At 41.6% G+C, this 13,758-nt stretch overlaps 1 protein-coding gene across 1 annotated transcript; it reads left to right on the forward strand.

Moving 5' to 3' along the window:
- Nucleotides 1-10,540: 10,540 nt before the first annotated feature.
- ripply2 (ripply transcriptional repressor 2) lies at nt 10,541-11,100 on the forward strand. Its single transcript, XM_069683487.1, has 3 exons — nt 10,541-10,663; nt 10,776-10,843; nt 10,938-11,100. The coding sequence occupies exons 1-3, from the start codon at nt 10,541-10,543 to the stop codon at nt 11,098-11,100; spliced, it is 354 nt and encodes a 117-aa protein (XP_069539588.1).
- The last annotated feature ends 2,658 nt before the right edge of the window (nt 11,101-13,758 follow it).

The following is a 13,758-nucleotide window of genomic DNA, read 5'->3' on the forward strand; positions in this document are numbered from 1 at the left end:
TGCTTATGTGAATGTGAGAATGAAATGTTTTCTGTCTCTATGTGTCAGCCCTGACTGACTAGCGATCAGTCCAGGTGTACCCCCCGTACTCTGAAGGTATAGAAATGGAGGGATGGATGTTTAATTTGATCAGAAAACAAACTTCAGTCCTCAGGATGGCTGAATGCGCCACATGCCTATGCACCAGCTTTATACATAAACTGCCATCATTAGTACTGAATATAAATTGTACCATGTTGAACAGTCCAAGACCAGGCAGATGGCATCCCAACAGATCCCGGGAACACAGAATAAATGGACTGATTTTGACTTGGATTCTTACTTCGACTTCGTACGGCATCAGAATCTTTAAAAAGATGCTAATCATGTAGACCTATATAGAGTGTGCAGAATACAGAGGCTGTCTTGTGATACTTTTGGAGTTTGTCTGTTGGCCATGAATTTGAAGCAGTCTTTGTTAAGTCTTTAAATCCAGATACTTTGTTTTGAATTCCTTCCATAGATCAATCTTGCCCAGAACTTAGTTACATCACCAATGTTTGTCAGTCCTACTTTTTGTCTGCAGATGACATAATCGCCTCTTCCTATTGTCTCAGCTCAGAAACATCTTCAAATTAAGTTGTGCAATACCACAGAAATATTATTAACTGAGCTCTACTCTGGAGTGGATAAAGCCCTTGAGGCCCAGTCCTTTAGAAAAACAGAAAATATATGTTATGAGATGAGGAATCACAAGTGCCACTCAGCATTATATAAAAATACCATATCAGCACTAGGTTTCATACATTTTTTAATGCAGTTTCTAGTCTGCATTTATTTTTTTTAAAAGCTGGAAGGTCTGGGAAGGCTGCATCAAAGCTGCCTGTTTAGGGATTAAAGCCTCATATTCCTCCGCAGATCAATAATGCATATTCAAATAAAAGCACCCAGTTTCTCATATCTGTCCCGCTGTCATCGCTCAGGGCTTGTAATCTCTGGGCTGTTGCTTTGTTCTTTTTAAGCCACTGTGGTCACAGAGAGGATACGTTGTGCTGGTTTCACAGTGAATGTTGCGAAAGGCTTTGATCAAAAGAAACGTGTCTAATAGTAGCTGGTAGCATGACTGTGAAAGTACTTGAGTCCATGAGCAGTAAAAACTCTCTTCTCTCAGTAACACAAGTGATGTCTGACAAATCCAATTAGAGAACCACACATGAAGAGGATCCTTCCCTATGCTGTTTTTTTGTGTGCCTTGAAAAGTTTTAAAAGCAGGAAAATCTCTTTCCTTAACAGTGGTGTGCTATCTTCTTGTCAACAGTGGGACTCCAGTCAGGGAGATAGCATTAAGCTAGGAGTCAACAACTGTGGTATCTGGACTAGAATACTATCACAACAGCTAAAAATAGTTACCGTAGTCACACACAACATTAAAATGGACATATACAAAACCTTTAGAAACTGCCAAACTAGCTTAGTTTGGCATTAGCATGCTACATGAGTGGGTTAGCAGTAGCCTAATTAGTAGCTGCGTCCCAAATCCAGGGAATGCAGCCTTCGAAGCAGGCGGTTTACGGAGGATGTGTCATTCATCGCCTGCGCAGACCGTTAAAGCCAAACTGAAATGAGACGGTCTGGTCTACGGAGGATATCCTCACCAAACGCTGCTCCTGTCGCTTAGCAACAGGTAGCTAGTGGGCTAACTAGCTAGGATAACTAACATCACAAACTTAACCTATTATTTTAAAGATTCTTTGTTTCAGGGGCCCTTCCGTTTTTTAAAACATGTGTAACGCTATCTATCCGATTGAAGTTGAAACCCAAAACGTTTATTCTTCGGCCACAAAATCGTCCGCCATCTCGTTTGAATTGGCGCGCAATGAATCTCGGGATACCTTGCGAAGGATGCACCCAATGCATCCTCCGTGGCCCGGGAAAAGGAGGACGCATTTGTTGGCCGCATCTGAAGGAGCCTTCTAAATGGGACAGCCTTCGAGTGTTTGCAACACGTCAGCATTAGCTTATCAGAACTACAACAGTTCTGCTAAGATGTGCAAGAGCTGCTTTTTTGGCCACTTGGAGGCAACAGAAATATTTTGACCTCATAATATTATCACATTTGAAGTTGTTATTGTAAATTTGCTGGCAAAGACATTTGTCCTGGTGGATGTAGGATGAGCATTTACTCGCTTCTAGCTATTTTTATCAACTCAGGGACACTTCTTTTTGGCTTCTAAATCGTGGCTCAAGAAGCAGAACTAGAAAACAATGATCACAGGAGCCTGTTAATTCCTGCCAAAAATGTCAGACTAAACTAGCTTCAGCATTGTGGGGTCATAAAAGAGTGGACGAGCTCGTAGCGTTTCCATTAACACCGCCTCCACTAGGATGTAGTGAGTGTGATGCAGTAGGCCTGGATTCGGCTGTTCGTGAATGTTATAATTTAAGGACTTGATAATTTGAATAAGGGCTACTTAAATGTCCATGGTGAGTAATCAGTGTCAAAAAAATGTAAGGCTGATTAGTCAAATGTACAGCTTTTTAAATCAAAACACAGACAGCTTAATAATGAGCCGCAACTCATAACAAAAGCTCTGTGAAGCCGAGCTGCATGTTTGGATGATAATTAACTCTAGGTTAACTGCCAGCGACCCTTTTCACATTCGATACACTTTTATTATGAAATGTTTATAGCTTTAAATTCTTCTCAATAGCAATGAGAATGTGTTGTGAAGCTAAAAGTTGTATTTTTCAAAACTGTGAACAAGAGTGTTTAAGCATTAACTCTCATACTCCATATCTCCATATTTACAAAAAAACCTTTACGTATTGAAAACATCATCTATTTTTTACAGCATGTTTCTGTGTCGATTTCTAATGATTTTAACCAGGTCGCAGAGCTTAAACCCACAGGAACAGCCCTCATGAAGCCTGGCCCTGAAGCAGACTTCTGATGCATGTAAATGACCCTGACCACTGTGCTCTCTGACTCACCACTGCAGCTGTGCAGGTACGAGGCTTATTCTGATGGAGACCCAGCACCATTAAACATGACGTCTCCTGGTTACACTCAATACACTGTGTGTGTCCAGACTGCTGTGGGCCTACTTCATTTTCCCGATACCATTCTGCTCACAAATCTAAAAACTAGTACCACCCAGCGAGCACTCTTTGTGAAATGTGACAAAAACATTCAAGGCTCTAAAATAGATAATATGAAATATTCACACTGTAGGTTCTGCAACAGCATTGTTGCTACGTGCCATGCATAACTCCGAGATCTTATCCTTGACTGCTGTACATAAGGTTCAAAGTTTCAGAGCTCGCTTTTTGTCTCTCATGACGTGATTGTTTGTTTAACTTGCTTCTGTTTTTATCCAAAACTAAATGTAGAAAAAAAGCCTGTCACTCATATATTGACCTTATTCAGTGGCCATTTTCCTCTGATGTTGCTCACATTCTGTTACAATGTCGTACTGCTGTGTTAAGGGTTGTAAGTCAATAGTTCAATCAATAATAGTTCTAATAATTTACAACCACTTCCTTGCTAACAGTAATGTTAACTAATAATTTACAACCACTTCTTAGCTAGCATAGTACTGTTAGATGTTAGGTAGATTCCTAGCTAACATTACAGTTAGCTAGGGATTTACAACCACTTATAGCTAATGTTAGCTAATCATTTACAACCACTTCTAGCTACCAGTTATGTTAGCTAATCATTTACAACCACTTCCTAGCTACCAGTAATGCTAGCTAATAATTTACAACCACTTCCTAGCTAAAACAGTTGTGTTAGCTTGGAAGTCCTTAGAATTGCTCGCATTAGCTGTGGGGCTAGCTTGAAGGTTATAAAATATATTGTTTGTCCATCCTTTATGTCCGTCCATATTTTCATTTTAGTTTGTCTTTTGTTTATGAATCTAGAAACATTGAAATGATACTGTTTTATCAAATGCCTGACATTTATGCAACTTGAAACCTTGAACTGACACTACAACATTATACCAACATGTGAGCTTCCTTATTTGTCTAATACAGGATTCATTCTGGGTTTCAACCTCTGCAAAACAGTGTTTCTACTCTCCACAAGCTTTATTTCAACAAGTATAAAATACTGAGGCTTGGGTGTTGCACTTCCAGCACGCATTTGAACTCACACTTTCTATTCAGCAGACTCTATTTGCCTTCTTTTCGTCGACCTTAAACACTCCTTCTCTGTCATCTAAATTGATTTCCACAAGAGGTGTTTTTCAGTGCATCAGCTCTGATGGATGTGCCTTCCAAAAGTGTTTTTGTCAGCGTGCAGATGAAACCGTGTTGCATATTGAGCAGATTCTGAGGTCATACAAGTGCACTGTAGGAGGAGAAAGACATCTTGACCCTTGCTCGGGGATTTGAGTCCGTTTGCCCTCCGTGTAGTGGAGTGTGAAATGAAGATGATGGAGAAGGAGGAAGAAGCAGAAAGAGAGAGAGTGTAAATCAATAAATTCTGACTTTGTTAATGAAAGATGGAGGATACCGTGAGATGATTCCTTTGACTTTATGCTTTATTTAAGATCCATATTTCTCTAAATGAAAGCCACATAAGCATACTCACTGTTTATTAAATACACCCCTCACTCTGCTGCTATGCTTTGTGTTTTTCCATTTAGTCTACAATGTGTCCTGTTGTCCTCGTATTTTGTTCTCTATACTCTGTGTCTTGTTACACTCCACTTTGACAACATCAGTTGGTTCCCACAGCAACACTGGGAACTTAAATTAAACCTGGATCTGGTTCAGTCTGACCTTCTGCTTACAATTCTCAGAACATAACTCGGAGCTCACGGAAACACATGTAAACACACACAGCGCAGAGGTGCACTGTGATGCTCACTCTTGAGGTCAACATAACTTGCGATACAAAGTTTTCTGTCTGGGAAATCTTACATGATAATGTAGCATGAGATTATAGAGTTGCAGCTTCTTGAGTTTGAGGGAGTGAATACCAAACATGTTTGATTTAACCCCCACTGGACGCCTAATTGATCAAAGGTGGACTTCTTCTACAGCTTGTTTGTTATCAACTCCGAGCCCTGTGCCTTGGTGGTCATTGATCGTTTGGTATTCTGTGAGGATAATTCATAAGAGAGAGGTCCTCTTATGAATTGGTATTTCACTGTCTTGGCTGGTAGGAGCACAACTTAACAGTTAAAAGGTCAATACCTCTCCAGACACCAAGCTTATGTCTTAACACTGAATTGCAATTAAAGGGAAGTCATTTATTACTGTAATGGGTTGTGCATTGACCCGACTGCAGCACAGAAACAGGTGAAAACACAGCGCAGTTAAAAGGCTTAAAGGAGAAGTTCTGTATTTTTTAAACCTGGGCCCTATTTTTACAAATTTGGGTGTCGAAATGATTCAGGAACAAAAACTTTTGGAATCGGTCCAGTAGCCGCAATACGGCCGCAGTGGCTGCAACATAATCCACTGGGGCAGCTGTGCCCGATCAAAGCACGTCCACAAAAAGTTCTTGTTTTTGCCACTGACAGGCTCAGATTGTTACCCCAGGTGTCCGACAACATTACTGAAATTATCCCTACAAAGATCGCCCTTTTTTTAAAGAGTAAGATCCTCTTTCCGGAACCAGAAACAGAAGTCTTATTCAAGGAGAAGTCTCGCTCTGAAATCTCGCAGGTGGTAAGGTGTTATCTGAACAGGACGGTGGAAACGTGAGTTAGAGTTGGAGAGAGGATTTGTTGAGGTAGAGGACTGCCAGCAGGAATATATTTCAAAAGCCACTACTGAATATTTACCTGATTTCAGCGATGAGGATGAGGCATTTGAATTCAATGGCCGTCCCTATTTATTTGATCCAGAGTATATGGATGAAGAGCTCATAGAAATTGACGAGAGAACGAGCAGAGAGAGAGAGGGGCAACAGCTGCTGCCAGGCTGCGAAGCTTGGGAAATTGGTGAGCAAGGCTTCTGTTTCTGGTTACACAAAAAGGATCTTACTGGTCAACTAGAAACCCAGGCATATTTAAAAGCAGGATGTGGTGAATGGACCAATCAGCAGTAGACAATTCTTTGGCCAAACCACATGACGACATGACAGCTCCTTAAAAGTGAAGCCAAACCCTCTCTATTGCCCCCTGCTGACTGGCTGCAGTATAGGTCATAAAGCCCGCCTCCTCCATGTTAACAGATGGGACATGAGTCAAACTATAAAATCAAAATACACAGCAAAAAAAATGTTTCTCAAACATGGTTTCTGTCATTATAGTTAGTTCTTATCATGCTGATTTATATCCAAGTGTTCATTTTTTCTGACAAGTTTATTCTTAATTAGTTATTTGATGCTGTAAAAAGCATGATTGACAGCTCTGTTGACAAACACGGCTCCTGCAGTCGATCTGTTATGGATTAGCAGAGTAGAGGAGGAACGGCGAGAGGAGACGTAACAAAAACAGTCACTACAGTCATTGAAGTTTACATATCTGTGAACGTCTGCTTCAGACCAACACAAGAAGCATTTTTGAGTATGCATAATGGAACTGACAAACAAGAACTTCAGAATCATGGTGGGTCAACAAAAACAATGCAGGATGCAAAGCCGGGGTTGCCAGGTTTGCGGTTTTCCCCTAGAATTGGGCTACTTTTGAAGTGTTGCTGCGGACCCTGTGTGAGGCCTTTAGAGGTGTAAGGCCCTGTGCGGTTGCACACTTCACACAGCCCATGTGACGGTTCTGGAGGTGGTTACGGCAGCTCCCTGCTGATCTCTACTGTGCAGCTCTGGCTCCAAAAAACATCACCAGCACAAGATGACAGCGCCTGCCTCGGGGTATATTTTGGCATCAATTTTGTACAATGAGAGTTGATGGAGATGCGTATTCCACCTATATATATACAGTCATTCTCATCTAAAAAAGATGTTCTCTGAGTTGCTGTGGTTTACGGGTTGAACCCAAGAAAACAAAAGAAATCTATTGTAGAAGCAATTTGTGGAGGCATTTTTCCACTCAAACATGAAACAACACCGATTAGACGTGTTAGCAGGAGTGGGCACCGATTTATGTCCAATCAACAGAGGCTTAGTCCTCGACACAGTGGCCCCGGGTTAGACCCACAGCCTTCTGCTGCGTGTCGTCCCCTCTCTCTCCTCTCACATATGCAGCTCTATCCACTTTGAAAGTGGGACAAATCCGTTCAATTAACTTCAAGAAAAGCAGCACCGGTGTAAAATGTAATCTGTATGGCGTCTTTGGTTAAACCATATAGTCTCATGAAACTGTGGGCAACGAGCTACGAGGTACGTTTTCTCTTGTTTACTGTGTGCGTCAAAGATTTTTACCCAATCAGCAGCGCCGAGAATGTAAACATATTAAAAAGGCTGCGAGCTCCAGAAACAGTGATTAGGCCCGGGCCTTTAAGAAAGAGACATCAATAGCTTTACACTCAGATCTCACAATCAGTTTGCGGTCCTGTTAGTGAAGTTAATTCTTCCTTTGTTGCTCTGGCAGGAGCTTGACAATGGCAAAGATTCTGACTCTTGTCATTTGTATTTGTCTGTCTTAGATTGCAATTTGTTGCTGAAGTAATAACCTTCAAACGGAGGTGATAAATTCAAGTCGTCCCTGAGGCTGCTCGGTCTCTGCAGGCGTGCGTTTAGAGGCTGTGAGTGGTTTCCCTTCAAGTGGAAAACAGTAGATTGAGTTTAGATCTGTGGCAAACTGGAATTTCTTGCTTCTTTTCAGATTTGAATGACTGTCACGGCTGCTTCTTTTTTTTTTTTTTTGTAAATCCTCCAAATTCTGTTACGTAAGGAGTTCTCCATTTGGCACCGGGGAGAAACTGCATGACTTCCCAACTTTTGTGTGTGTGGCAGGAACTGTTTGAGTGTGAAATCAGGGAGGAGTCACTGCACCTCTTAACAAATACACACCTAATATTCCCCACATCACTAACAACATGCCCCCTGTTCATTCATTAAAATATGGATTAAAGGATGGTTTTCTTTTAAATTCGTATTCCAGATAGTCATCTTCTCATTTCCAGGAAAACAACCGGTATCTTAGAACATTTTGTATCAGATCGCCCGCCTGTTCACTGAGGTCAGGAGGAAAAGATAAGTAAAACTAAGAAATGCTGCGAAACACTGATACATTAGAGCAGAGCATGTTTTCCCCTCAGTGTCACAGAGAGCAGCACTGATGCAAATTACAGCTTTCAGCTAAAACACAAAAACTGACTCAGAACAGAAGCAAAACACGGACGTAACGGCTGGAAGAAGAGACAACACGCTGGAAACATTTACAGTAAAGATATAATATTACACGTGTTCTATGTCGAGACTGAGGTACGCTTGTTTTTAGGCTCATGGCAGAGCTTTGATTAATTCGGGGGTATCTGTAATTGTCAGTGAAGGTGCGTGAGGAGAAATAAAAGATGATAGAAAAAAGATGTTATTTGTGGCTGACTGTTTCCATGGAGAAGGATTTTTGGAGTCAAGTATTGTGTGCCTTTGTAAGAGAGAAGTGCAAATGACTAGGGCAGAAAGTGGGGACATGAATAATGAAGAAAGAAAGAATAAGAGAGGTGAAATTTAGGCAGAAACGGAGCGATGGAAGAGGAGGGTATGTGAGGAAGTTATAGGGCAGTCTGACTTCAAGCTGCAGCTTTTTAAACGTGCGTCTCTTAATCTCATCACAGGTTTTGTTATCGATTAATGACGGAAGCCTGTGAGGCACTCTCCATCCTGAGTGTCCTGAACATTTCCCTCTTCAGTATCCTTCATTCAGCGCTGACAGCGACCTCACATCCACCGCTCCTGCTTCTTTTGTGTTTGCCTTTTTATTCACTCTTTTAACACGCGTTGCACTCTTCTGTGTAAATGCACTATGCATATTTACCAAGGCCTACAGAAAAAGCATGAAACCATGAAAACATTATGCAGACCTAGTTTTGCTATAGTGTGTGAAATATTGCATGATCCTGCCTTCATTTTAAACACGGGGGCAAAGGTCATGTTTGTGCATGTAATGGATGTATTTATAACACAAAGTAGGGCAAAAGAGTGAAGGACACAAAAGCATAAAAGAAGCCAGATGCAGAGCATGGTGCGCGTGTCCAATTAGCTGCAGAGCACAAAATGACAGAGAGAGAGAGAGAGAGGGACATGAGAGTGGAGGTCTGTGTGGACCTTATTAGCTCCACAGCTCTGACTGCCTGCTCCCCAGAGAGGAGTGTTGTGATGTAGATGGAGCTTCAGAGCGCAGAGAGGTTTCAGCGCTGGTCGTGCATGCTTCACCTTTAACCACAATACACCTTCTCTGCAGGTGTGCTCACATCACACAGGCGATACACACACTAGAGCCTGTACAGAGACTAACTGTGTTGTTGCTTTGCAGTTTGGGGTCAACATACGAGTGAAATATCACACATAATAATTGTAGTCCTGAATACAGCACCACAGTGCCCCCTTGTGGCGCATTCTGAGGTAACACACTGTCAGTAATTAAATCAATGTATCACAAAGGGCCCTTTTAATGAATGGCAGGCACGTGCGGCTCTTCTAGAAGCTCCTTTATTAAGTTTTCCCTGTTAGAGCGAGTGTGATGCATTCAGCCTGCTATTACTTAGCGCCCCCTCCCCTCCTGCTGTTTTGTGCACAATAGGCGCCGACGCGTGTCAACCCCCCCCCCCCCCCCCCCCCCTTCCAAATGCACGCGAGCCTTCTTCCATCATGACACTCAGCGGGCAGTGACAGTAGGGCACGTGTTTCTTCACACCTCACACACAAATGGCTCCACAGACGGAGAGAGATGCTGCGAGGTGAAGGGGTGCAGAGTTCAACGAGGTGTTATCAACGAGAATTAAATTACCCAAACCGATTAATCGATCGTGGATTTAATTACAGGCCTAATTTACATCATGTAACCAAATAGTTACATTTACGCACTTTTGTCTGGCACCTTGCAAAATAAATCTTTGGACGTGTAAATTTCTAAAAATATATATATTGTACAACTGTTTTTTCAAAATAAAAGTCATATAATACGTTTTATTTTGTAGTTTTTATACTCGTTTTCGTATTTTATTGTGTATTTTTTAATGTTTATTGTAGTGTGCTTGTTTGTAAGAACTTATTTGGCATTAAACTGGCTTTAATTGGGACTCTAAAGGCCTGTTAGACTAAAATAATGTTTGCTATATTAATAAGATATGCTCGAGCCACAAATATGGACTGCAGTGGAAGCAGAGAACATGTATGAGTGTTTAAACTTCTTACATTTATCATAAGTCCTGCAAATATGTTTTGAATAGTCAGATCAGTCCTGAAAGATGTTTTTATCCTACAAAATCCAGAATGAAGTCAGAAAGTGACCATATGGTTCGAGTTTGCTGAAGTGCGACTTCGCACCTCACCACCGCGGCGCATGGAGACACTTGGGGACGCGTGAAAGCGCAATTTGGCACCAGCAGCCCGGGCCCCTGATAAATAGGAGCTTCCTCCCTTCAGCCTCACATCCTCAGAGGACTCTAAGCAGGACAGACCAGCACAAAGCAAAGAAAAACCATGGAGACTTTTACTGCAAACAGCGGATTTAACTCTGTTCTCACTGGACAAAATGTTCCACAGCAGCCCGGGAGTTTGTGGAGACCGTGGACTGGAACAGAGGACAAACGTGGTGCAAATAAGGTGAGTTTAGAGGATCTGGAGTCTTAAAGGTGTATTGAAAGTTTCTGAATTCAAATGTGTATTACCTAATGGATAAAAAAACTAAAAAACAATCGCTTTGTTTCAATTTCAGGCTCATATTTATGGAGATGTTTCTACTGCAAAGAACCCCAAACCTCCTCAGGTCGTTCATCCAGTCAAGTAAGTAAAGTTTTCTCAATCAAACGGTGGTTCATTCCTATTATTTCTTTGTAAGTCAGTCGTATTTACTCATTTATTTTCTCCCCTTCTAAAGGTTGTTCTGGCCCAAATCCAGATGTTTCGACTATCTGTACCAGGAAGCAGAGATGCTCCTGCGCAACTATCCGGTCCAAGCGACCATCTGCCCATACGAGGACTCCAGCAGTGACGAGGACAGCGAGGATGAGGAGGAGGAGATGGAGAAGGAGCTCAACTAAACGAGGCTCCCTGAAGAAAAACTGCTGCTTATTATGATAATATATTTCTCCTAACTTATTACTGTAAATACGTGTACATAGACCCTTTTTCACTCTGAAGAATGCAAGCTTAAGTTATTTCTTTAACGTTTCTACCTCTTTTGTATTTTTGCTGAAAAACGCAATAAAATATTTAAACTGAATCTTGTTGTTTGGGGCTTAATTTCTTTAAATTAGTAAGGATTTGTTTTGCTTCTTCATTGACAGACTTGTAAAGTTATAATCAAATCAGTTAATACAGAAATAAATATTATACTTAGACAGCTGGGACAAAAAACTCAGCGTACAAAGAAACGAGACTTGGTGGGTCTACTTTTTCTCTGAAACATCTCTAAAACATAATATGAAGACTTTTATTTTGCAGCGTAAAAACTCCTCTGGGCGTAGTTACGTTATATATTAGCAGTCGCAGCAGATGACGGTGTGTTCAGTCAATCTGACACGTCCGCCTGCCTGTGACCAAACAGCTCTTTTCCCATGCAGAAGTGCAAGGTGGTAAACTCTGCGTTTCCTGCCCAGTGTCGCCTGAAGTGAGGAAACTTCGTGACACGTGGAAGGTGTCGATCACGTGGGTCAGAGGTCATAAAGATCCGGGATGAGATAGTTCAAAGGAAACGTGTGTGTCCAATGCTACAAAAATCACTTAAAATTCTCATTTGATCTGGTTCTGACTCCAAAGTTGTTGTTGTGTGAATGTTAATTCCACTTCATATTTTTGTCACTCCAACTTTAATAGATCCAAACCAACGATCAGTCTAGGATCTTCCTGAAAACAGGACAGTTAAATGTAATAATCAGGGCCTGATTGATACATTATGGGGCCCTGGGGCAAAAGTAAGGTGTTAAAGATAAGAGAATCTAAGATAAGATAAGATAAGAGAATCCTTTATTGATCCCCAGGGGGGAAATTGGGGTGTTGTAGCAGCACAAAGACAAATAGCAAGTTTAAGTGGCAATTTAAAGAGACAGTTACGGGATAAAGTCACATGTGGGTGATAGCACTAACACTTACCAGTATGAGTTATTACAGTATGATATGAGGGATAGGTATACGATATGATACAATATAAGGTGCAGTATAAATATGGGCCCTCATTGACTCATTGTTCCTGCTGCTAACGGTGCATCGCCTCCAAATATACGTGAAGTGCGCACTACAGACTACACACATCAATATGTGTTATCTAGAGATATGATGTTGTCAGTCCATACAACTATCAGCAGTGCTTGTTTGCCCAAAGTCTTTTGGTAAAAATGTAAAACAACAGGAACTACTGCTTTTTTTTTTACACCTAAATTTAGTAGTTGAATGTCTATGTTCCCCGATGGAGCTGAGTGTATGTCTCTGTCTGTGCATGTGCACTGATAGCAGGTGAAACTGGAATCACATTCCTTCTATGTGTTCACAAACCCGGCCAATGAAGCAGATTCTGTCACAGAAACGAGAACAGAATGGAATAGAATGAACAGAATGTGTATACTATCTTAGAAGAAGAAATAAAGTTTTTGAAACTGATTTACAATGCATCTACAAGACAGGAGGTAATACTGCAGGGCTTCACCGAGTAGTTCAGCTGATACTGTATAAGACAACTGATGCTGCAGACGACTCACAGTGAAGCTGGAGTCAGAGCTCCTGGACGTCCGGGGTCAGTCTCTGAATGTCTCTGATCAGTGATTTATTCAACCTTTAGAGCAGCCGGTGATGAAGTAGCTGCAGGTTCAGAGTGACTTTTATTTGTGGATGTTAGCTAACTGATGCACAGCTGGATCTTAATCTACAAAAAGTGGTCTGCAGCCTGTGGAAATGGTGTCCTGACTCTTGCATATTGTTATATTTTAACATGATGCCCTTATTCCAGAGTTTCTGTAAGCTACACACAGGGCATATTGTTTAGATATGATGTTGTAGTGAAGTGCACAGCTGCAGTATAGACTTTTACATTCAGTCTGTGCTCCATAAAAAGATAAGATCGTGCTGCACAGGCTTTATTTTTCTTGCAGATTATTGTTTCAAATGCACATTTTGCATTTCTGTCTTAGTGACATGAACTCTTAAACTCAGCCCGGTGCCAGCCTCTTGGGCCTGTCTGTGGGAACTCTGGGATCAGCTTTAGGTGTTTTGCAGGGTGCAAAGTTTACACACCTTCTTAACGTGAGACATGGTGGCCTCTGACTGCTGCATGCTCTGCACTGCCCCTGAACCTGTGACCTCCACTGGCCAGGCTGTATTCTCATTATAAGAAGACCTTTATGATAAATGACTGAACTGATTTTCTCTCACGTTTAGCTTTTTTACATCCACCCCAATACAAAGACTTCAACACGTAGGCCTACAGCTGATAAATGAGCCTTGAATCAAGGCTGCAGAGGTGTAAAACAACAACAAATCTTATGCTTTCTAAAGTAAGCAACTGAGCATCAGAATATAATATATCATTGATATACAGCCCTGATATAAGGAGCTGCGATGCTGCTCTGATAACCTCCTCACCCCCGGCCTGCTGGAGACTTTCCCAGGCCTGGGTGTCAGAGCTGCTGGTTTCAGGAGTGTCACTTACTTGGGTGTGAAATTTGCTCACCTCAGGAGTTAAATCTAAAACCATGGCCTGATGCCTG

Source organism: Semicossyphus pulcher, unplaced genomic scaffold (genome assembly GCF_022749685.1).
Source record: "Semicossyphus pulcher isolate SPU_LCO1_2020_fin unplaced genomic scaffold, fSemPul1.0.p SCAF_11, whole genome shotgun sequence".
NCBI classification, from domain to species: Eukaryota; Metazoa; Chordata; class Actinopteri; order Labriformes; family Labridae; genus Semicossyphus; species Semicossyphus pulcher.

Coding starts and splice junctions, on each gene's coding strand:
- ripply2 (XM_069683487.1), top strand. CDS start 10,541: ATGGAGACTTTTACTGCAAACAGCGGATTTAACTCTGTTCTCACTGGA. Junction 10,664..10,775: donor ACAAACGTGGTGCAAATAAG/GTGAGTTTAGAG, acceptor TTTCAATTTCAG/GCTCATATTTATGGAGATGT. Junction 10,844..10,937: donor CAGGTCGTTCATCCAGTCAA/GTAAGTAAAGTT, acceptor CCCCTTCTAAAG/GTTGTTCTGGCCCAAATCCA.